Source organism: Cnephaeus nilssonii (assembly GCF_951640355.1).
Source record: "Cnephaeus nilssonii genome assembly, chromosome: 12".
NCBI lineage: Eukaryota > Metazoa > Chordata > Mammalia > Chiroptera > Vespertilionidae > Cnephaeus > Cnephaeus nilssonii.
In genome coordinates, this window is record NC_137083.1 from 61,167,054 (window position 1) to 61,191,895 (window position 24,842).

At 49.3% G+C, this 24,842-nt stretch overlaps 2 protein-coding genes across 3 annotated transcripts in view; one reads left to right on the forward strand and one right to left on the reverse strand.

The window, feature by feature from the left end:
* The window catches only part of CEP41 (centrosomal protein 41), a 35,162-nt gene extending 28,594 nt beyond the window's left edge, over positions 1–6,568 (forward strand). For both annotated transcript variants that reach the window (XM_079786634.1, XM_079786635.1), the window contains 6 exons: positions 932–1,076; positions 2,692–2,843; positions 3,250–3,317; positions 4,618–4,732; positions 5,372–5,587; positions 6,173–6,568. In XM_079786634.1, coding sequence (XP_079642760.1) covers positions 932–1,076; positions 2,692–2,843; positions 3,250–3,317; positions 4,618–4,732; positions 5,372–5,587; positions 6,173–6,321 — 845 coding nt within the window. In that variant the 3' untranslated portion in view covers positions 6,322–6,568. The remainder of the gene's footprint in view (positions 1–931; positions 1,077–2,691; positions 2,844–3,249; positions 3,318–4,617; positions 4,733–5,371; positions 5,588–6,172) is intronic.
* Positions 6,569–15,948: 9,380 nt separating this feature from the next.
* On the reverse strand, positions 15,949–22,158 carry CPA1 (carboxypeptidase A1; the record flags this gene model as incomplete). The annotated part of the gene is made up of 10 exons (XM_079785803.1): positions 15,949–16,136; positions 17,706–17,790; positions 18,276–18,475; positions 18,956–19,046; positions 19,728–19,838; positions 20,030–20,131; positions 20,606–20,707; positions 20,913–21,146; positions 21,580–21,661; positions 22,094–22,158. 10 exons carry the CDS (start codon positions 22,156–22,158, stop codon positions 15,949–15,951), a joined length of 1,260 nt encoding a protein of 419 aa, XP_079641929.1.
* Positions 22,159–24,842: the final 2,684 nt, after the last annotated feature.

Below are 24,842 nucleotides of genomic sequence, written 5' to 3' on the forward strand. Positions count from 1 at the left end.
ATAACATCATGCCTTGGTCGTGCGAAAGTTATTGGTTCACTGAGTTATGAAGATCTTCCCAATGTTGACAAATTTCATTACACAGCATCAGCAAAAAACACACATTTATCAATCTCACCGCCTATCTTATCAGAAAAAGCATTAAGTATGGGGAACAGTCAAGCTCCCGATGGTACATAGCTTTCAAAATTATGATTTTTATTCAAAATGTAATCATTGCAACAAATGCCATCAGTTGTTTTCCTTGAAATGACAAGTTCACTTTTCACTTAGATCATTTTTTTTAATGTCTGCCAAATGCACAAGTCTAAGTAACCAGTTTTTCTCAGATTTTCTTCCAAGTAAAAATGGTGTTCATGGCAAAAGCAGCAATAATCAGACTAATGCTTTTCCTTGAGACAACCATGGGACTTGGGTATGTAGCAAACGGCCCGTATGCAATTCCCCATTTCATCACACAGAATATGAAAAAGGTAAAATTTAATAAAGATGTTAATTATTAGTGCGTCAGCAGGGACGATTTTTAAGCGAGACTGCCATATTAACTGTGATTGCAGGTTGGTGAAAACAGGATGATTGCTAATAAAACTTAACGCCACTACCCTGGCTTTTGCTAAGGCACTAGCAGTTTTATCTACCATTTTATTTGCACCATCAGGGCAAATATCAACACAGTAAAAACGATAAGTAACATCTCAGCATCATTATGAAAACAATTTTTACCTTGCAGATCCCCTGAAAGGGCCTTGGGGACTCCTGGGGTACACAGATGGCATTTTGAGAACCTATAGACCTAATTTGAGAATTTATAGACCAATTTAAGTAAGGTGATGTGAGCTCCTTTTCTTGACCTAATTTCAGTGGCCCTGCCTGATAAGTAAATACAGATTGTACCATTAAATGTACTTATTTCTTCATTTGCACATTTTAGACAATGATTCTGCGACTTCAGACGCTGATGCTGAAGTCACTGCCAGCACCAATGGGAAGGGGAGCCCCAGTGAGCAGTCGCCGAGCCCTGTCCAGTTCATAAATAGCGTGGGAGCAGGGGACTCCAGTCGCTCGACACTCCAGAGGTACTCCAATCGGATCCGTGCTTCCCCTGCATCTTACCTTCATATCAGGCTAGAGACCGATTTCAGTGGCTTAATTACCTCAGATTGGCAATGGTGAAGCCCCACATTCGCACCAGCCTTCTGCTTTCCCTTTATGTAAACGCCTCCTCCTGAATCTTCACACAGCATCCCCCGTCGGTTAATGGAAGACTCTGTTGATGGGAGAGCATTAATTTTCACACCTCGCTTCCACTCTTCTCAGCCCTCCTGTACGCACGTTTGCTATCCGGACCTAGCTTCACAACTACCGTCTTTTGACTCAGAGAGCATGATTCTCTTCGCCTTTTCTGTCTGTTGCCCCTTATCAGTACCCTGACTAGAATCAGGAGGAAAATGGAGAGGCACACACAGGGCTCTGCTGTCACATGGGTGCAAAGAAGCGTGAGAGCAGCCCGCGTGTCGATTCTCCAGCTGCACGTGGCTGGTCCTTCCTCCATACCCTGTGACGTAACACTTTCTCACCGATAGTAACTGTTGATTATAAGACAATGCTAATTTTTGGCACATACCCATCCCTTCTACTGGTAAAATAGTCCAACTAGTGAAAGAATTGCTATCATCTATACCACTATTATTATTTTTATAACTACTTTTGTGCAAGGACTCTAAAATTGCATTCAAAACAAGATAGACCAACGAGACTTGCATTGAGGATAGAGTTTCTTCTCCTGTGGTTCAACAAAATATGCACTACATGGCATATAGTTATAATGCTTATCAGATTCAAATGCAGAATTGGACTTGCTGTGGTGGGAACTATACTGCAGTCAGTCTGTGGTTTGGCATACTTGTCTTCATATTTGCCAGGAAAGTAATCGTCTTCTACTAGAGACACTCCACTACTTGCCATTTTGTTCATAACACCTACTCTTCTTATTCCTTGTTTTAACCCCATTTTGCCTATAATATTAATATGGTGACCAATTTTAGTGATTTTTATGACCTTATAATAGAACTGTCAGTGGTGAACTCCCTCATTTTAATCCTAGCTTTTCCTGTGTCTGATTGTATGAGTATCACCAAATCTAAAAGCCTCTTCAACCTCAACATCATAACCTATAAAATGGAAGTAAGTACACATAACTACTAAAAACATTAAGGTTCAAAATCCATATTGGATAGACTGTATGAATAAATTAAAACATTGTTGTTACTTTACATTACATATAGAAATGCCTTCATTTATCCTGCCCCATCAACCTTATTCTTTCCCCTTTTGCTCTGCTTTCTTACGCCCCTCAAAATTCCATTGGATTAATTGTTCGCCTCTTCTTTCTCTGAATGCTGCCCTGATTGCTGGAGGCAGCATGCACCCTACAGTTTCTACCCCCTCAGCCAGGCTAATGACCTAACATACATTGTCGGAAGGTAATTATGGACCCTCTCCTTGGGGTCCAGTGAGATAGAATAGGAATCCACAGGATCTTGTATTCAGAAGCAGAACTGAGACACTATACCCATTTTCCTTTTTCTTTGAAGTGTCTTTTGAAAAGAAACTGAGCACTCTCTCGCTATTCTGAAGAAAAGCATCTGACCTTTAAGACTAGTTGCTGCTGACCTCCTTTTCCACTTGCAGCGTCATCAGTGGTGTTGGAGAACTGGATCTAGACAAAGGGCTAGTGAAGAAAGCAGAGCCCAACAGCAAAGACAAGCCGTATCCCGACTGCCCCTTCCTGCTGCTGGATGTGCGCGATAGAGACTCTTACCAGCAGGGCCACATTGTTGGAGGTAAGAGAGAGGCGGCCTCAGAGTGTTTCACTCCCAACAACACTGCCCATTCTTGCATCCTGGCCCCCTGACCACATCCCATGGTCAACAGTTAAGGAACCATGTGCTAGCCCGGTCCATAGTGAGTTGGCTTTACTATAATGCTGTGAGACAGGCCGATGACGCTCTCACATGGCTCAGGGCCCAGGGCTAACATCAGACACAGTCAAGTAAAGCTTCATATTTCGTTTATAGTGTCCTGTTTCTTTTCTTTCACAAAAGTATTTAGGCTTATGGCTTGTTGGTTTTGAAAATATATTTCTTTAAGCTCTTAGTGAGACTTTAAACCCCACGGGTGGCGGGGGGGGGGGGGGGGTCAAGTTGTACTAGGAGAGCTACAAACGTCCTAATTTTCCTTTCTTTACAGCTTACAGTTACCCAATTGCAACTCTGTCTAGAACAATGAACCCTTATTCAAATGACATTCTTGAATATGTATCCTTTGTTGCATTTTAAGGAGTTGGGTGATGATGAGGTTTGTAATAAACTTACCAGGAATCATGCTCCTGGTAGGAAAACTCTGTGAAGGACTTTTGATACGTCACTTGATCTTAGCCAAAAGACCGAGAAGCAATGTCTGAATGACTTTTTATAGTAATTAGCTTATTTTGGCATATTTTAGAATTTGGATTCTTAGCTGTTACTGAGCATGCTGACTATGATGGCAGACGGTTCCAAGCCATACTGCACTGGGCCAAAGAACATCAGGTTAAAGGTTATGATCCATTAAGAGTTAGTCCTGTCCTGGCCGGTGTGGCTCAGGTGATTGGGCATTGTCCTGTGCACCGAAAGGTTCCAGGTTTGATTCCCGGGCAGGGCACATCCCCGGTTGTGGGCTTGTTCCCTGGTGGGGAGCATGCAGGAGTTAGCCAATGGTTGTTTCACTCTCACACTGATGTTTCTCTCTCTCCCTTCTTCTCTCTCAAAAGAGTCCTAAGACGTTTTTCCCCCAGAAAGCTTTCCCAAGTAAAACTTAAGTAAATTTTCTTCCTTCTATTTTAACTTTTTTCTTCTTAAAATTTTAATATTTTTGCTCATAAAAATCATACAAGTAGAAAATTATTTAAATACTGAAATATGTGAGAAAGAAAATTGAAATATTTTATAATCACCCATTTGAACAACTCTTATTACATTTTTTGTATATTTTACTCCAGACTGTCTTCTATGCATGTTTTAACAAAGTAGAAATCATATTGTCTATATAACTTAGTATCTCGCTTTTTTCGCACTTGATATTACAATGTACTTTGTCACACTAACACACGGCCTTTATAAACTCCATTTTTGATGCAGTGTAAATGTCTTCAGATGTACTATAATTTACTAAAATGTTCCGCTTTATTGTAGTTTTTTTTTTTTTACTATGATAAACAAGGCTGTGTTAGAGCATATTGAACATAAAAGTTTTTCTACTTCCTTGCCTGGAGAATGGACTTGTAATACTCATTCTCCAGGGTTGTGATGATAACAGAGCTAAAGGGTGTACAGTGTACCTAGTGCATCTTGAATCAGGGTTCTGTTAGTTTATAAGAGAAAAGAATACCGGCTCCAGTGGGTTCCCTGACATGAAAAACTCTACTAATTGCCAGTGTGATGGGTAAAGAGAGGGACCGTCTGGTGTTGCCCTGAATTCAGAAAGGTGAACTGGGACAGCTCTCTGTTCCTTGGGGGTTTCTTGTAGTCTAGAAGCATTAACTCAGCGTGGTCAAACCTTAACTCGTCTGACTCTTAGAAAAATGCTCACGGCAAGATCATCATTCTGTATGACGACGATGAGAGACTGGCCAGCCAGGCGGCCACCACCATGTGCGAGCGGGGATTTGAAAACCTCTTCATGCTTTCCGGAGGTGAGCAAGCCGGGACTGTGTTCTGCTCCGGACTTTAAAGGCGGAAATTTGGGCTCACAATCCTGCACCCCCACTCCAGCCCCTTTTTCCTGGGAGGTCAGGATTTAGTACAGGCATACCTCGGGCACACGCAGATCACCACTACCAAGTAAGTATCCCCATAAAGCGAGTCATAATCTTATTGCTGGTAGAGGGTCTTGCCTTCAGTTTGTAAAAAATAAAAATAAAAAACATGTGTGAGGTGCAGTGAAGCGCAGCACACTAGAACCAGGTCTGCCTGTGCTTTGGAGAGAGAGAGCCGTGAGGCTGAAAGGAGGCAGTTCTGTGAAACCTCCCTGAGCTTTATCGGCACATGTTTCAAATTCCTGAAATTCTGACATTGCATCAGGGCTCTGTGAGAAAGCTTTGATGCTGAGGACTTACGCAGAAGGATTTCTGGTGGAATTCTCAGAATCCCACATAACAAGCGACATTTTCTGGTGTAATTTTCTTAATAGCGAAGCAGTTGAGAGAGATTTCGGCGTCCTTGTGCCGGCCTCGACTTGGAATCCAGAGATTAGGAGGCATGCGGGCTCCTTGTCGGGTTTCGCCTTGGCGTCACAGTGGTAACGCTGCTTTTTCTGTGCTCTCCACACCCAGGTCTCAAAGTCTTAGCTCAGAAATTCCCAGAAGGACTGATTACAGGTTCCCTGCCAGCATCTTGCCAGCAAGCCCTTCCTCCTGGTTCTGCCCGGAAACGACCCAGCCCCAAAGTGCCACCCCCACCTGCTGAGAATAAGTGGAGATTTACCCCAGAAGACCTGAAAAAGATAGAATATTACCTGGAAGAGGAGCAGGGTCCGACAGACAATCTCAGTAAGACATGTTGACCTTTAGAGAGAACACTCTCTGTAGAGCTTGAGATTTGTGATCCCTTGTCATATATTCAGAGTCTTCCCATATTTTGGAAGGGTACAGGAGCTATGCAGGGAGGGGGGCAAGTGGAGGTGAGCCAAGATGGTGGCAAGAATTAGGCCTTGTGCACAGACAGGAGAGAAGAGACTTGATCAAAGTGTGTGTCTCAGGCAGAGTTGAGAGGCCAGGCTCGAGCATCCAGAGTCTTCATCTCCTTCCGTTGCTTCTAGGCACACAAAGCACTTCAGGCCTCTCCTCTGCACACTACCCCCTCCTCCGCCCTCTCACCGCTCCTGCTCACTTCTCTGCCTAGAAGGAAGGTGGGACAGGCTAGCTTGGCTGGGTTTCCTTCGTCTCTGCCCTCTTCCCACCGTTAAGTTGGCCCCAAGGATAAACAGTAGGTTTTAGCCTTACGTGAATACTGAGTATGACTTTATTAGCCTCAAAGTGGTTGTAGCATGAGACTTCATTGACTGAAAAGTGTACTTGGCAGGTTGCTCCTGGGACCATTCTTGCAGCTCTCTCCCTGCTTCCTTGCTCCCTCAGGCCGGCTGAGCCACGCTAACGCCTCGGCAAGAGACTCCAAGGTCCCCGGCACCCGCGGCGGTCAGAACCTGTCCACCGGGGGCCCTGCCAGCCACGCGAGCCCCCGCTCCCAAGGCAGCGGCCACCTGCAAGGCAAACCCTGGAAGTAAAGACGTGGTCTGTCCCACTCAAATAAATGTTTTCTCTCCTTGCGGACCCCTGAGCAGTTCCCCAGCTGGTCCTTTTCAGACCAGGACACGTGTGATGGGCCCCTGCCCTCTTCCTCTCCAGCTCCGGAAGGGTGTGTGCACGAACCAGGGGCAGCGCAGGCTCGTGTCCGCCCGTCATCCGCACCATATTCACGGCTCTGGAACTGAGTAGGAAGAAAGGGTCTCGGTGGTGGTGGTGGTGGGGGGAATGGGGGGGGGGGGTTTCGTGTTTGAAATAGGGCCCAGCTTGTTTGGGTGTGTATCCCGTGCTGTTGTGTACATACTTCAGTCACATCTGGGGTGTTCTTCCCCACCAGTTCTTTTCCACTCACGTTCTTGGTTCCACGGAGGTTGTCCAGAGAGGCTTTGCTGCCTGAGAAGCTGGCCCTGGGGTGCGGGTGACTCTTAGCTCTCAGCCTCCCCAGAGCCCCCAGGGGAGGGCCGCAGGTCGGGCGCTCCCCCCAGTGAGGATACAGGCTCTGTGGTGAGTTTGGAGGCTGGTTCCGCGAGCATCGCTCCATTTTAAGATTCAGCGCAGCAGCTCTCACATGTCCTGGACGTTCCTCCCCTCGGCTCTTCCTGGAGCCAGCGCCGGTGCAGGTGCGTGCCCGGCTGCCTTCACCGGACACGGCCTCCCAGAAAGCCCTGGCTGTCCGTGCGCAGGGCTGTGGAGAGCCGCTGGAGCCCCTGGAGCTGCCCCTCACTGGTGTCTCTGTTAGGAATTTCCATCACCCAGCTCGCCCATCCCACCTTAGATGGGCAGAAATTAGGGCCACTTGTAAACATCAGCTCCGGGCGGGCCGCCGAGGGCACACAGGTGAGGACGCCTCCGCGGCCCTTTGTCAGAGCTGACAGCCCCTTAAGCCCTTGCTTAAAATACAGTATTAGTCTAATTGAGTAATTAGTGCAATTTCCTACTTACTTTTCATTCTCATGGCTGAGCTGTGATTAGGAGGTTGTGATTATAGATTCTGGTTTGGGCCAGAATTTTGAATCAGCATTAATTGAATTGCTAGATGACTGACATTCATTCCATTTAATTGGGGGAACAAAAGACCTCAGGTAAGGATGAGGAACTCTGAAATCATCAGGAAAAGGAAAAGAGCCTTGTTAATTTTTATGGTCTGTGATCTGTAGCTGTGATAAGGAACTGAGGAATAAATTGTGCTTTTTGTCATGGCAACCAGCTTCTGAAAAGCCAACTGAAAATTGCCTATCCTTAGGTGGTTACTGCTGCTGGGTAAGATTTGCCTTAACGGCACTATTTTCTCGCCATCAGAAAAAAAAAAAAGGACCACAGTATTTCTAGCAAGGGGGCTGTGTTTGTAAGAGAAGTAAAGGTAATAAATATCTCATAGATTCATATGGAAAAAGAACTTTCCGATTCAGCCCAGTTCTGTTGCAGTATGTTTATTCCTCTCTCCTTGATTTCCAAAGTATAACATTTTCCAATGCTTTAGAAATCAAACAAACCAGCGACATTGTTCAGATGTCAAGCCATGCCCAGTTTTCCACAAGATTCAAGAATCTTGTATAAAATTCAGCCAACGTACACATAGCTTTAATGAGGAGCCTGTCATGTTTCCCCATAAATTTATTGCCTGAGAACTAGTGCAGCCTTTTGCTAATGCCAAAATGCTCTGGCTTTTTATTTTCTTTACAACATACATTTTTTTAAATGCAAATTTTTCCACACTCAACTTTCCCCTAGCACGGACAAGATTTTCAGCCTTTTTGACACACATACATTTTTAAGAAGAAAAAAAAATGTTTTCTCTGTAACAAAGTTCTGGTTATGCCATTTTAAAGTTGACTAGTCAGGAGTTTAGGTTTCCCCACTCGATTCTGTTTTGAGAGTAAATGGTAGCCCCCCTTTCTTCCTATTCTGCATCCCCATCACCAAACGACACTCGAGTGTTGGAAACTACTGTGTCTACGTGGAAAGTCAGGTTAGCCAAACCCATCAGAATTGCTGTGCGTTCAGCTGAGCAGTCTGGCAGGCTGTGTGTATTTATGTGTCGTTCTCCATAGTGCTTTGCCCTGTTGGTAAGGATTTTAAGTAACTATTCCTAAAGACCTGTTCTGACTCCGCACTACGGGTGTTAAGTGGCACTCGCAGTTTTTACATGCTCGAGGTATTGCTTTGAATGTTTGACTTTACTCGTTTCTGCGTTAGGTTAACTGACATGTATTATTTAAGTGATCAGTGATACTCTGTGCAATTATGAATGTTGAATATTAAAGTACGTAGTTATTAATTTGTTGTTTGCTATTAATATGCTAATATCTGCCAAATTCTCTCTTCCTCTCTGGTGAGATGATTTTGGGGAGCCATGTGAGACTGGGGATAGTTGTGTAAATAAATCAGGACCCAATCCGGTGAGGGCAAGGGACGTGAGCTCTCCAGTCAGAGGCCTGGGTGTCACGCTCAGGCAGGGACTAATTGCCACCTTAAACACATGACAGCAGGGCTTTATTGACAGTGTTTCAGGGGTTGACAAGATGCCCTTGCCTTGCGACCCCCTAAATGGAAGGTGCTTTATCAATGCACAGCTACAGCTCCACCTGCGCAGCGGTGAGGGCCCAAGTCTAAATAGTACGTTCAATGCTCTAAAGGGTTATGTATTTAAGAAAGAAAGAAGGGAAGGAAGGGGAGAGGCGAGGAGGCAAGAAGTGGGGCGGGAGGGAAAAGCTGCGTTACTCATTCAAAAACAAAAAGAACAATCTTGGGCTGTAATAATGTCAGATTTAATCTATTGAAAGGTAAAGAATGATTCAAATGACCTTAAAGTCATTTTATTTTTTCCCTTGAGTGGAAAGCCAGAACCAGCACAATCATTTTGGACTTGGTGTAAATCAGAATGAAAAGAGAACAAACAATGTTCATTAGTTGCTGAGGGATTTTTCCTATGGTGCTATTGAGACCAGGCAAAAATTCTTTAGACTTTAGGCTACTCACCAAGAACACAGTACAAAACAAAACCTCCTTTTCTCTAATTCCCTTCTGGAATATAAGGGAAATCAGAGTCCTAGACTAGGAAGAAATATGGAGGTAATTTTTCTTGTTTGGTTTTGGTTTCTGTCATGTTATTTATGGGTTATAGATTCTGTCTTTTGTGTTATCTGACTTTTTTAAGGGAGATAATTAATTTCTGTCCACCTGGATTTAAATCCATGACTCCCTTCTTGCTCTACTCTGAAGATAACCATTAAGAACCTTTCTTTTCCCAGTTCCAGAATGTTCTCAGTGTATTTTGTGTGCCTTTGTTTTCTTCACAATTCTTTTCTAAGATGTAACTCCATAATACTTTTCTTTTTTTCCCAAGGAACATCAGAAACATGGATTCTAATTCATCAGTTTGGTTATGTGAGCATGATGACATGCTTACATGCAGTTCAATTACTTTTTTGATTAACAAATATATTTTCCTCATAAAAACAGTAAATAAGACAGGCTGTGCTTGCAAAGTGTTCATAATACATTCGCTAGCAATTCTTTCCCACAATTGTAGTAATTATTGAAATTGTCTATTGTGGTGTTCTTAAACTGGTACACAGGTCAATTATAGCAGAAAATATGTAACGGAAATTTCTCAGCATTCAATTCTGACAGAACAGGATTCATTGCATGGTTTTATGTGTTTACAAAACTCTGTTGGTCACGCCACCATCCTGATGGTCTCCCTCTCTGATGCAGATCCTCTTTGTTCCAAATGCAGCAGCAGATTCTTCTCACGTGTGCAACATCCTCAGGCGCTTGGTAAAATGTGGGGCAAACAGAGGTCACTTACCAGATGCTGTTACCTGGTGGGCTACATTTTTTTAATTATTTGAAATTTTATTCTGACTATAAGCTCCTAGAGGGTGAAAATCACCAACTCTATGACAGTGGCCCTTAATCAGGGTGTGTGACCAAGTGAATTGAACCTGTCAAGTCTGAAGTCTGGGATGTGAGGCCCATTGTGGGGCTACTCAATGCTGGCCCGCCGTTCTGGACATCCGGGAAGCGCTTTCTCTTTCATCCCCTTGTGCACGTCCTGCTTTTGTGGGAGAGGCATTCACAACCCTGAGGTTTTTAGATTACCCTCCGCAGGAGGCCCCGGAGCGCTGTGAGGGCCTCATTATTCCCTGCTGTCTGCAGTCTGCCTTCAGCAGTCACCAAATTTGGGTCCCACTCCATCCCCAGCTGAGAGTGAGTTATGTTTTCTCTCTTATTTCAAATCTTGAAGATGTCCAGACAATCATACTAGCAGACATTTATGGAGAGCTTACTATGTGTTAGGCAGTGTTTCCAGAGCCTTTGTTTTGTGTTTGGACTCATTTAGTTCTCACAGCAGTCCCACGAGGGAGGCACTGTCATTTTCAGGTAGGAGACGGAGGGTCGAGTGGAAACGAAGCAACTCGCGCTGAGTCAGTGAGCTAGAAGGTCGGGAGGCCAGGACCCAGCTGGAGAACTGTGGCTCCAGAGCAAGTTCCGTCAGCTGGGCACAACCACGCTCTCCCTCGCCATGCCTCCGATTTACCAACGAAAATGGAACCTCCCCTGGCCGCTGGCTTCCCCCCCTCACCTGAGACTCCACAGGAAGCTCTCCTCCTCTGCTGCGCCAAAGGCGAGGGAGGTTCAGGAACCGCCCTCTGCTCCTGGGACTCTGTCTCCGCATTTCCGCCGGCCGTGTCTGGGGACCCGTCCTGAAGACAGGTGTTCCAAGGTTTCTGGGGTTTGTTTTGTTTCTTCGTGAACACCTTCCGAGGTGTCACTTAAGGAGTGAGTTACAAACTTTTCATTAGATTGTAGGGGAAAAAATAGGCTGTTTTCCCAAGAGGTCCAACTGTTCATTCAATAAACCATATTGATATGATTTGTGTCTGGTCTTTTCTCTCCTCTGTGGCGATGTTTCTGATTTAGGTTGAGACAGAAATTGTGTGAACTGGCTCGTGGCCTGAGGCCTGGGCGGGGGGAGCAGCAGCAGCCCTCTGTGCCTCCAGGGTCTTAGCAGAGGCCTCCTTCGCTGCTCTCTCCCGAAATGCAGCTGGACCGCTACTCTGGTTAAGCAGACGACTTTTAATTTTCTTCTTTTAGTTTGGCAAGAAACATCGGGCAGCCTCAGTCTCTGGGGTTGTTAAATGATGCTCACAGTTGGAGTTCCCAGTTTAATGCGGATCCTGAAAGCTTTGGGGAGGATTCCTTACCCTTTGACGGTTTTTCAGAGTTCACGGTGCCCTGTGCTTTTTTCTCGGAGCTCTTCCTTCATCCGGCCAATGTGAATGTTGTAGTTGGTCATATCAGTTTTTTTAAAGTAGCATCTGGGTCTTAGTGTGTTCACAGGATGATGTTTCTGTCCTTAGAGTCCTGAGAGCAAGAGCCCATCTGCATCTTCAAATCCACCTAGTCCCACTCACCCTTGCAAAACAATTGCTGAGATGATGAATAGCCTGCACTGGATGAGGGACCAGTGAGGTCATTTCTGGATTGCATTCAGTGACATTTCAATTTTAACTTCAGGCCAAAGCCAGAAAGCTAGACGTGTGTGTGTGTGTGTGTGTGTGTGTGTGTGTGTGTGTGTGTGTTAGTGCAGAGACCACCCGAAGGGTTCTCATGGACCACCAGTGGCTCACAGGCCACATATAAAGGGCTAAGAAAAAAAGTAAAATGAGTTCATTGAAAAAGAAGGATTTTTGAAAAGCCCTGGAGAATAGACATAATCAATTACCATAGTCAATTCCCCAGAAGCTCGGGGAACAGAATCTGAGCAGGAGGAGCTCTTGGGAATTTTCCTCTGAGCTACGGCAGAGCGCTTCAGGGATTGGTCCCCCACTGGAGGCACGAGGAACCCTTTCTCTTCGTAAAAACACTGCTGCTTCCAGCTCTATCTGGAGCGTAAATTTTTCCAAAGATAAGACAATTGCGTTGTTCTGGGCAATTGATGGTGGAATATGATGCCAGAGTAGAAGAAATGACAAAGTATAAAAAAGAATCTGGGCTCAATTTTATTATTTATTTGTTGTCGTTAATCCTCACTTGAGGATATTTTTTTCCATTGATTTTTAGAGAGACTGGAAGGGATGGAAGGAGGGGGAGAGGGTTGAACATGCAACCCAAGCATGTGCTTGACCAGGAATCGAACCCATTATCCTTCGGTCCATGGACCAACACTCTAACCACTGAGCAATACCAGTCAGGGCTGGGCTCAAATTTAGATGGCTATTTAGATGTTTGATGTTGATACTAGATAACTTTACCTATGGGTTATATGGCGTGTTTGAAACCCCCATTATTAAAGTTCATTGCAAAAAAGTCAGAAAAGTATAAAGAGGAAAACCACTACCCATTTAAAATATATAATTCAGTGTTACAGTAAATTCACAGAGTTGTGCAACCATACATAGTCCTGTTTTAGAACATTTCCATCGTACGGCCGGCTTCTTTCACTTAGGATGTTGTGACCATTTTCCCACGTCAACATAGACCTCAGTGGCTTCACGATACTCTGTGTGTAAACCTGTCACATTAGTATCAATGCTGGTATCTACTTAGATTCTTTTCCTTTTTATTTAAATTTTTATTATTGCAACCGTGTAATTACATATATTTGAAATTATCTGAATATTTTAATAAAATACATTATTCCAAGTGGACTTTCTGGGTCAAAGGGGCGATACGTTGAAAACTTTTACCCACATTGCCAAGGTGCCCTCTAGGAAGGGGTGTGAATTTATCCTCCCACCAGTAGGGGAAGACAGTCTTATTTCTTCATACCCTTGTTGGTCTTTTTATTTTTTGTCAATCATGGGAGAAAATGGTATATTTGTTTTTCTTTATTGGCCAAAAGATTACTCAGAGGATCAGTATCTTTCATACATTTATTGGCTTTTTGTGTTTCTTCTTTTGGGAATTGCCTATTTTTCTTTTGAAATATTAGTCTATTTTTTGAACTCCTTTTACTTATAAGAGCTCTTTTCCCCTCAAGGTTATTTATGCTTTTTCATATCTGGTACAATACTTTCTAATATTATTGTTTCTTTCAGCTTTTGTGCTTTTATTTATAAAATAAAAAAATTTCACCAATAGATTTTTTAAAATACGTATCTGCAAACAAAATGTAATGCTCTTTCTACACTGAAAATATGAAAGAAAAGTATTAATGACTTCTATGTCTCCATTTAACGGACATTTATTAAGTCCCTACTATGTGCCATGCACTTGGCCAACCAGTAGGGATTAAATATTAACAAGAGCAATGCAATCCTTGCCCTCATGGAATTTTCATTCTAGTGCTTCATTCTTTGTCTTTTCCATGTCCTTGACTCTTACTTGCTCAGAGCCTTACTTTCTAAACTATACCTTGGGGAATTCAAAATAACTTGCAAGTCTATACTAGACAAATTATAAAATTCATGAGTTCGTTAGAAAAAGTGGAGAACATTCATTCCACAAATATATATTGGGCATCTGTATATCAAGTACTATTGATGGTTTTGGAAATCGAATGTCAAGTGTTCCTACTATCAGGAAGCACAGTGTGTGTGTGTGTGTGTGTGTGTGTGTGTGTGTGTGTGTGTGTATTTAATACATTTTTTTTAAATTTCAGAGAGGAAAGGAGAGGGAGAGAGAGATAGAAACATCAATGATGAGGGAGAATCATTGATCAGCTGCCTTCTGCATGCCCCCTACTAGGGATCAAGCACACAACCTGACCGGGGAATTGAACCGTGACCTCCTGGTTCATAGGTTGACACTCAACCACTGAACCACACCGGCCGGGCAGGGAGCACAGTTTTAAATTAAGCAATTTGACCCCTTGAAATCTAAGTAATCCAGTTTTGTAAAATGACATATTTTCTTACTGACAGTATTTATTCACTTATTATTCTTTATTAAACAAAAACTTTGATCAGCTTTTTACTTGCGCAAATTGAACCATTAAAATGGGGTTCAGCTTATCTTCATAGACTGAAGGGAAATGTTTGCCAAAAGGTAACTTGAAGGAAGTGTTTAAAATCTTTAGGTCATGTTTCCGTAAAGGCGGAAACACTATTTTACCTTGCCTCCTATAAGTTTACGTATATCGTATGTATAGTCCATTTTATTCTTTTCACTTTTTAGTTTGTTTGGCAGCAAAAAAAACATATATTAAAAAAAAAACAACTTCAAGATGAAAATTCCCCAAGGGTCCCTTAAAAACAGGCACTTGACCTTTAGGCCATTTTATGTGGGAAAAGACAAGTAGAGCTGCATGCATTGTGACCTCCCAACCCGACTGATACAGGAAGAGGCTGCCATCCCCACCCCCTGCCCCTCTGTCTGGGGAGCTGCCGATCCATCCCACCCACTTCCCAATGACTTCTGTAGGAATCCATCTTAGTTGAATAGAAACTAGGGCCACTTGAAAGCATCGGCTTCAGTTGGGATGTTGGAGTAACCCGCTGCTCTACAGTCACATCTTAAGAGATTTGGAGAAAACAATGTAGATTCTTGCTTTGAAAAAAGATTGAGATATCCTATATATTGTTGTGCTAGCCACTCATAGGATATCACCGCCATCAGAACCAGCAAGGCAAATGAGGGAAGGCAAGTTCTAGGTTCTGTGGAGGGTATGGAGAGGAGAGCCTTATGTTTGAGAAAGCTTGTGAATGTTCAGGAGTGGTGGTGGGTGGGGCAGGAAAGGGCGCAGAGACAATGGACCAAAAGATTCTGGAAAAGATGTGCAAATGTAAAGGAAACTACTTCTGTCCCTAAAGGCAGTCTTCATGATGAACCACAATTAATAAAATGTCCTGGGCCTGGCTGGCGTGGCTCAGTGGTTGAGCATCAACCACAAACCAGGAGGTCACAGTTCACTTCCCGGTCAGGGCACATGCCCAGGTTGTGGGCTCAATCCCCAGTGTGGGACGTGCAGGAGGCAGCCGGTCAATGATTCTCTCTCATCGCTGTTTCTCTCTCTCTCTTCGTCTCCCTTCCTCTCTGAAATCAATAAAAAATATTTTTTTAAGATGTCCTGGGATTGGTGGTGTTCATCTTCAGAAAATGATTCTATTTAACCTAATTGCTCTCTTCCGATTTCATTCAGGAGGGGGAGACCCTATTTGCTTTACAGAAATTTGCTTTGCCTGGCTGCAACATCTATATTTGGGGCCGCAGTGGCCACCCGATTATTCTATTTCATACTAAAAGTTATTGCTGTTGTAGATGAATGGGTCCAACCAGCTAGACTATTGTACAAGCGGAATTCCTCGCCACAGCAGGGTGCCAGGCATTTGGTTAGCAGCTGTGACTGCAGCTTGCTACTAAGGTATGAACAAATCACCCCACTGACGAGCTGAGCTCGGGGTGGTCTAATTAAAACAGATGCCACTTGGATACAAATTCACAGGCCCTTGGAATGCGGGGGCGGGATTTCGGGGTCAGCTAGCCCAACCACCCACACATTTGCAGCGAGGCCTGCAGGAACTAAACCACTCCTGCCCCAGCTTGAAAAAGCAGACGCGCCACATGTGTTCCCATATGCACATCCCAAGATGCTGTTCCATGTACACTCGAGCTTTATTTGGTGGCCAGGGGGGCTAAAGAGGAGAGAGCGCGGGGCCAGTTCAGTAGGGGTGCTTCAGCGTGTGGTCCATGATGGTCTGGAGCGCCAGCCAGGTCTCCTGGGCCGTGGGCACGATCTGGGAGGCCGGCAGCAGGAAGCCGTAGCGCCCGGTGTCGCGGAGCTCAAAGGTGTAGGAGTACTTGATGCCCTGGTTGTAGGTCCAGTCAATGGTACCTCCACTGGCTCGGTCTGGGCAGGAGCAGAAACGGGAGAGCCAAGGTCAGTCACTTGGAAATATTTCCTGGGCCAGGCTGATGGTCCAAAGCCCGGAGCCCCCGCAGGGTTGATGGGGTCACCATCTACTCCGTGCCTGCTGTTGACCCAGCAGCCTGGCTTCCTCCCAAGTAACTCCCCAGAAGGTTCTCAGCCCAAGAGGCCCCCAGAGGGAGACCAGCAAGGGCTCTCCTCTCCCTGGGGATGCGGGAAAGTTCCTGCGATTGCAAAAGCTCCACTGAAAACCGCCTCCGCCCTCCAGGAGCCATTTTGGTCAAGCCTCCAAATACTCCAGCTACCCACGGGGGTCACCAGGATTTGTCCCCTGGGGCCGTGGTCTGCAGGGGGGAGTGCAAGGGCCAGAGTCAAAGCAAAAGTTCCTTGTCTGTCTTTTCAGGAGAAACTTGGCCCAGATTTGCGGTTACCAAGCAGTTAGGAAGCTGGTTTCAAATTGGGCAGAGAGGAGGCATGCGGCTGCATATCAGAACTTGACAGCCTTGGAGAAAGCAAAGGCCTCAGACTTGGTGTTGAATCAGTCGCCCAAGAAGGCCTGGAGTCCAAAAGCAAGGCCAGCCCTGGGGAAGGTGGTGACCCCCCAGAACCTGGGCCGAGGGCAGGAAGGATGTGAGACGTGCACGCCCCCCACCTCTGTCCCTGTGCCCTGCTTTTCCAGTGCTCCTGCCTCCGGTCAGCTGGTTAACTCGGTGCGTTCCCTCCGGGCCCCACGGATCCGCCTGCACCCCACCTGCCTCCACAATTCTGTGTTCTCACTCGGCTGCAGCCACGAGGGTCTCTGTGCTAGTCCCACAACACTGGGCCAAACCACAAGGTAGGGCTTTTGTTCTAGAAGCTTCCTCCGTCTGGAAGCTCTTCCCCGGGTAGATAGCCTCTTGGCTTCCTCCCGTATTTCCTTCAACGCTTGTCCAAATGTCACTCCCTCATTGAGGCCTTCCCTTCACCCGCCCACTCCCACCCCCAGGATTCCTGGGTCCCCTCACCCTGTTCTAGTTTTCCTTTTACTCCTGAACATACTGTACCATTTACTCTTGGTCTTTGTCAGTCTCCCTGGCTAGAATGTAAGGCTTTGTTTTTGTTTTGTTTTTTTAAATCTGTGCTTATTTTATTCCCAAGCAGGTAAAACAAGGCCTCGTGCACAGTAGGTGCTCGACAAATATTTGTTGTGTAGCCGTGTTCCTACCACAGTCACTGCATAAGCAAGCTGGGGAAAGAGTGATGTATTCTCTTATTGAAGGGCACTGCAGGGGATGTTTTTTAAGTTGAATTTCTGGGTGATCTAAGAATGCCAGCAGAAATCTCCACCTTCACTCTCCATGAAGCTGGACTTAACCCCAAGACAAGGGACCAGAGTTCTCAGAGGAGCTGACATGTCTGTTTGCAGGTGTTGGAGAAGCAGAGAAAGGGCAGCACTGCCCACGGAGCCCACAGTTATCAGCAGGGCTCCTTGCCCAGGTCCCCGGATCTGGGCACCCTTGGCCAACTGAGCTTCCCCCCAGGGCCACACACAGAGACCATGCGCCCACTTACAAATGGCTTTGATGATGCTGCCGTACTTGTACTTGGTCCCATACAGAGAGGCCAGGGCCGTCACAGCAGACTTGGCCAGCTGATCCTGGAGAAAATGCCAAACCAAACCCGTCATGGCCAGCAACACCAAGCCCCCGGAACAGCAGGGCCAGGGCAGCCCAGGGGTGGCAGGGTGACCAGGGACACGCACCCCACAGAAGCAGGTCCCCAGCAGAGAACACAGGAGCTGGGATCCTCTGACCCTGCAGGATGTCTGGCTGGCACTGTACTGCCCTTGGGTCACACTGTAGCTCCAAGTGTGAACTTGAGGTACAAGCTCAAAGTCTAGCCCCTCCTCTCAGTCTGCCACGTGACAGAAGTGACTCAACCACTCGATGCCTCCGTTTCCCAGACGAAAAGTGAGGCTGGTCTGTCTTTCCCGTCTCCCCAAGCCCTCGGGGGCCCAGGGAGGAACAGGGTGTCAGGCATGTGTAGACCCTCGTGCCTTATGCAGATCTGATGGGTGAAACCCTAGGCCCGCTGCCCAAAGCTGCCTTTGGGATCCAAGGGCAAGCAGGGGTGAGCACGTACCAGCTCAGCCTGGTCGGGGGTGGGGTCTGTTGTGTAGCCATAGGGATAGAGGAGGAGCTGGGAGTAGCTGTGGATGGAGATGAAGGCCTTGATGTTCCCATGGCTCTTCACAAAGTCCACGATGGACTTGACCTCCGATTCGGAATTGGCAAACTTGCCATGGTAAGTCTCAGAGCAGGGGTTGTTGCTGGCTCCAGCCTCTGAGGAGGAGAGAGGGGGTAGTTGGCATTCCTCACAGCGAAGCCAAGTGTCCCTGCACGGAGTCGGGGGTGAGGTGGATGTAGGAGGGCTCACCCCACCCTCCGATGAAGGAAAGGCCAGAGGCCTTTTATAACCTGGGGGGCCCACCTCTCCAGGCCGTGGGCAGAGATGGTGGACCCGCCCAGGAGGTGAGAAGGGCTCTCAAGCCAGACCCATTCCTGCAGTGAAGTGGCCACAGAAGGGCGGCCTGAAGACCCCTAGGGAGGTTTCCGATCTCAGTTCCATTGAGAGGAACTTCCTCGTTACAGACGAGGGGCAAGCAAGCCTCAGAGTGCCACCTCCCTCACTGAGCCCACCCCCCACCCCCACCCCAAGCCCTTGCTGCTGGGGCAGGACAGGGATGGGGGGCAATAGGACAGACGTGTAAGAAGGCGTTCCCAGTTGTCCCATCCCTGCTCCCAGATCACACTGGGCCTTACTCCCAAAGCCAGCATCCCAGTTCCGGTTGGGGTCCACCCCAACACAGGAGGAGCCTGCCGTGATGGATCGAGTCTTGCGCCACAAGCGGTTCTGAGGAAGGAATCAGACACCAGTCTGTCACCATCACCCCGCGAGCCTGGGGCTCAGCACCCGCGGGGAGCAGTGTGGGCTGGAGCGGCCTCAGGCAACTCAGAGCACCCTGATCCGGAGCTTGGGTGTGGACAGGGCGTGGGATCGGAAACCACTCTCAACTGGCTGTCGGGAGGAAGATGTATACTAGTAGAGGGGGCTCTTGGTTGAAGGAGAATGGAGGAGGAGACAGTGGGTGGCAGATGGGCAGAAGTTTCTTCTGGTGGAAAGTGAAAAGGTATGAGGTGCCCACCCCATTCGCATTCGATTGGTAGCATGCTGTACCTGCCGTAACAATGAAATAAAACCAGGAGGTAAGGTCTGGGGCAGTGGGTCTCCACTGGGGACAATTTTGTCCCCCCCCACACACACACAACTGGACATTTGGCAATGTTTGAAGGCGTTTTGGTGATCTCAACTAGGGCGTTGCTACTGGCATCTCATGAGTACTCGTCAGGATGTGCTAAACACTCAGCTTGCCCAAAATGGCAAGGACGCCGAGGTTGAGAACCCTGGTCTAGGGGGGGCAGGTCTGTTTGCCCTTCCCTTCCCTTCTGGAGGTTGAGAAGAGGGGTGAGTAACTTAGTCTCAGGAACCAGAGGCCCAACTTGCTTTCCCCCAAGAACAGGAGACGGCGGATACCTTGCTGTGGGTGAAGGCAAAACCATCAGGATTGGTGACAATCTCCAGGAAAATGTCCATGTTGTCAAGAATGGCGGTGAAAGCCGGGTTCTGGCCATAGTCCTGTGTGATCTGGTGAGGGTGGGAAGGCAGAGAGGTGGAGTGGGCCAGCTCAGGCGTCTGCCATGCTAGACCGGTAGACACCTGCCCGCGGCCCCCCTCTGCCGTCACGGTTTCTGGGTGGGAAGAGGAGGCCGGTATTCTATGGGCCTCGGACACCAGTGCTCCACTGGCCAGAGCCCCCCTCAGCTCCCCAGGCTTACCTTCTTTGCAAACCAGATCCCGCTGGCCTGAGTGACCCACTCCCGGGAGTGGATGCCCGTGTCGATCCAGATGGCGGGGCGGTTGCTTCCCCCGGTGCTGAACTAAACGAGGAGAGCAGAGAGGTGGTCCGGCTGGGCCTGGTCTCGCCCCGGGGCCAGAGGCCAGCTGCTCTCTGGGTATCACAGGCTGAGACTCTGTTTGTGGGGCTACCACTCAGGTGAGGCATAGGGGCGCGGCCTGGACAGAGACCCCCACAGAACGTGGCCTCCTGCCCTCAGCCCCACCCTGTTCCTCCCCATTGGAGATCACAAAACATTTGGTCTGGGTTACCCCAACTCCCGGATACTTTCCACAATGTGACACTTGATTGGAAACACGTAGGTCACTTAAAAGTGAAAATTGTGCATACAGATGCGCACACACCTAGACCAGCATGGAAATTCAGACCTTCCCACGGTTGGCACGGAGCGTCGTTAAACACTGTGTTCCCCGTGACCACAGGCTCCCCCTACACACGGATGCGGGTGCCCATTCTTGCGTATGTGCCGTGTACACCACCTGCAGGAGCTCATTACCTTCAGCACGTAGATGGGGCGGCCTTCATAGGTTTTGCCGATCTGGAGCTTGCTGACAAGCTGTGGGTGCTCAGCCACCAGCATGTCCATGAAGCCATAGATCTGAGAAGGGACAGGAGGGAAGGCCGGCTTTAATGGCTTCCAGGCACCCAGATGCCTCCCTTAACAGCTCCACTAGCCGGCCAGCTGTGAGCCCTGCAATGTGGGACCCAGGCCACGTGAAGACGGGGCAGGTGCCACGCACACCCAGGCTCTGCCAGCCTGACCCAGAGCCTGGTGCCTGCGGGCGTGGCCGGAGGTCCCTCACCTCCTCCAGGGTGTGGTAGGTGGCGTAGTTAAAGGTGTCGGTGGAGGCGGCCCGGGCCTGGAAGGCGAACATCTGCTCCTCCTCCTCGTCCAGCAGCGACTGCACGTCCTCGATCATGATGGTGTACTCGATGCCGTGGGCCTCCAGGAAGACTTTGACAGCCTGGAGGCTGGGGAAGGGCACTCGGACATCGATGGGGGAGCCAGGCTGGGCAGGGCCCCGCCAGAAGTCCAGCTGGGAAGGACAAGAACCGGCACTGTCCCAGCGGGCTGGGGAAGGGCCAGCCTGGGAAAGGGTGTTGGTGGCAGAATTTCTCATACAATCGGGGTGTTAGGGACAGGGGACGAAGGGAACCCCTGGACACAGGACAAAGTCCAGTATGATCAGAGAAACGGCCCAGAAAGCAGAGTGGGGTGAGGACTTGGAGACAGCGGGACAGGGGGCGGGGGGAGGACTAGAATGGGGATTCCCCTTTGCTCAGGTGATCAAAGGCACCAAGATCCAGGAACCGGGGGTTTAATCACTTCCTAACAAGGATCAGTCCCATGGCTGTTTCTAGAAGGCTTGGGGGGAGAGCCCAGGCTCCAGGGGTCGGTGAGGGCCGAGGGCGGGCCCAGGTGGCTGAGAGGCACCCGGGGCCTCAGGGAAGGCTCCTCCGTCCTCTGACCTGCAGGTGCTCCAGATCCTCCAGCTCCGTCACCTTCTGGACCTGGGCTTCATCAGCCACAGAGATTCGGAGCACCTGGTGCCTGGGCGGAGCGGAAGGGGAGATTGAGGGTCTGCGAAGCCCCTACTGGCCGTGCACATTCCCCGGTGGGAGGAGGGCGGCAGGTGCCTAGAAACCCAGGCTGGGCCTCAGTCCTCTGGGCTGAGCTGGGGGAAGCACAAGGGGTCTACGCAATAGATGGCCTGGGCTCCTGCGAACCTTCTGGACACTGCTGATGTCCCAAATCCCTGTGGAGACTCTCTGTCTCTCTCCAAAGCCAGCCAAGCCTCCTCCTGCCTCTTCTCCGGGAAATTCCTCCTCAGAGCTTAGGTATCTAGGGCTCAGGGGGCGGCCCTGACAGACGGGCCCTTTCTCAGCCCTGGTCCCTGGTCAGCCTGCCTCCCAGAGTGTGTCTGTCTGTCCATCTCCTCCAGATGGTGGCTGGAGGCTGAGTCCTCCCCATCTCCCCTCTTACCCCACGAAGTCGTCTTTGCCAAGGACAGCCCCCAGCAGGAGACTCAAAATCAGCAGCCCCCGCATGCTGAGGCCAGTTGGGAAGGTCAACTGAGACCGAGAAGATCCTGGGGCCTTTTAAACGCTCCCAGGACAGAGGTTTCCTGCCTGTGCCCGGGAGCTGGCCTCCCCCTGCACCTGGGTGCTATCCCACGGGGAGGGAGAGGCGGGAGTCCCGAGCTCCGATACCTTCCTGATAAAGTGGCAGGGAACAGGGCAGCTGGAGAGATAAGCGGGGGCTCAATCCCTTGACCATGAAGGGCCTGAAGGTCACTGGGGTGTAAGGCCCCCCCCATCTGGAACCCTGCTCGCCCACAGCCCACGGTGCTGCAGCCCCCAAGCCCAGGCGCCCACAGCTGGCCTGGGCAGCGGAGAAGGAGCCAGGACTTTGGAGGAGCCGCACCAGCTGGGGCCTCGTGTGAAGTGTTCCCTGAGGCCAGCTGGTCTGTTCTTGTGACAGAGCAAGCGGGACCCTGTACCCCTCCCAGTTGCTGTACCCGCTGCTCCTCACCACGTTGGCCTTATCCAGGGCTCTCCCTTCCCTGTGCATGGCACCCCACCCCCCCCCCGGGGACAGTCCCTGGAAGGGCACTTCCCAGCCCCACTCCTATCAGCCTCGGTGGCCTGTGGGAGTTGGGCCACCGCTGGGGCAGAAGCCCAATTCTTGCCAGCGTCTCCCCCCACCGCCCCCACCACAGGGCTCTGGGAGCAGGGCTGCTGGAGGGGAACTGTAAACAGATGTCATCGGAGCAGACAGCGTGGTGCTGGGAGCCAGGGCCAGGCGGCTGGGACTGCACAGTGCCCAGGAGGCACTGGAACTCTCGAAGGGGAACTCGCTCTGGCTCTGGACGCTGACCTCATCGTGGAGACACGTGAGGAAAACCCGCCCTGATCCACAGGGGCCCAGCAGTTCCCGGCACCACCTGGGGGCCCTGCTCTGTGTCAGAGCCTCCACGGTTGCCCTTCCTGGTTCCCATGTGCTCGCTCTGCCTCTCTGCCCCACCCCCACCTGCCAACCCTCCCATGGCGAGGCAGAGTGACCCATTCTAGTAGCCCCCAGCCCCCTCCTGAACCCAGGCGATGAAACACTAACCCACCCTCCCCAGGTGCTGCGCCTCCATGAAGACTGTTGTTTTCCACTCCGCAGCCGCCAGGCCCGGGCAAGGCTCGCTTCCTCCCTGAAGCTTCCTCTGGCTTCTTTCTCCCCCACTCATCTGCCCCTCCTCTGAAGTCGCATCCCTTTGTTCAGTCCTCCTTCTGGGCCAGGCACTGTGCCCCACTGTGGGATGATGCCCAAGACCCCTGGTCCCTGATCTCAGGGAGCTCAGGGCCCAGCAGGGAAGACAAATAACCAACTCTCAGGTCCTCCAAGAAGCTGCCATCAAGACAAGACTAGACACGCCAGAGATTCCTGGGAAGAAATGCCCACGAAGGATAACGAGGAGGGATTGGAAGGCAGGAGAACCTTCACCAGATGTGGGGTCTGACACCTGGGAACGGAGCGGGAAGGATGGAGGGGGGAGGATGGAGCGGGAAGGATGAGACCATGACAGCCAGGCTGTTGTGTGATTGATCTGTGAGCCAACCATGTCATCGGCGAGTCCTGCATTCCTCAGGAAGGCTGGCCCCAGTGCCCATGCTGTGCTGTCGCCAGCTGGGAACAGCCGTGGGAAGTGTGCCCTCGTCTCCGCACGGCGGTCAGGCAGCTGTGTACCCTGCTGACTGGTCCCCGGTCTCAGAGAGCTCACGGTCTGGAGGGAAAGTGACCAACTAACGTGCTGGTTCTCCGAGAGGTCTTCCAAGAAGCTGTTGCCAAAGCAGAATTAGACACACGAGACTTCCGGGAGATGCTCCCCTCGCTGCAGGAGACCTGAGCGGGGGGGGGGGGGGGGGGGGGGGGTTCTCTGGGATGTGGCATGAAAAGCACCAGGAGGGCTTTGGACTCAGCACTATGGGTCCATACAGGAGGGTCCCGGGGAGACTTTACCAAGAAGGGGACATTTCATCTGCGTCTTCATGACAGGATTTTGCCAGGCCAGGAAGAGAAAGGGTGCTTATCACACGAACTCACACTTACTCCTCCTTCATTGTTGCTGGAGTGTTATTTCTACCTCCCCAGCCAGACTCTAAATGTGCTCAGATGAGGACCCGTCTTACCTGGTCCTCATGGTCTCATCTCAGTGCCCTGCCGTCTTCCCAAACTTTCCAATCTGCCCCCACCAGGAAAGAAGGCTGGTGGAGGCCTTCTTTGGTTTGCATTATTAAAAAAATATTTTTCTATGTCTAAATCTAAAGCTGCCCTATAATAATTTTGACTCTGTTTTATGTACACTACACATGTTTGGGGTGTTGGCTAATGCTTCGGCCTTCTGTGAATTCCAGAAAAGACAGGCCCATGGGAAAAGGGGGGAGGGGTGGGACAGGGCACAGCCTCCGCAGGAGGGCCTCTTGCAGCCTCCCGCCAGCCATCGAAGGTATCCAGGAGCCATAGAATCTATTTTCTTGCAAAGTTGGGAAAGATTAACTCGATGCTGTAAACAAATTAGGGCCTGCACTAGCCGGAAGCTGAGGAATGGGGTCCCAGGTGGAGACTAGCCTAACTCCCCAAGTTTTTGCAAAGCACCTCAGGAAGCTGAGCATTGATTGCCTCTTGGTAAAGACCCATTTGCTAGAATGGGACCCGGGGCAGAGGGCCACAGCTCTGCCTTCCC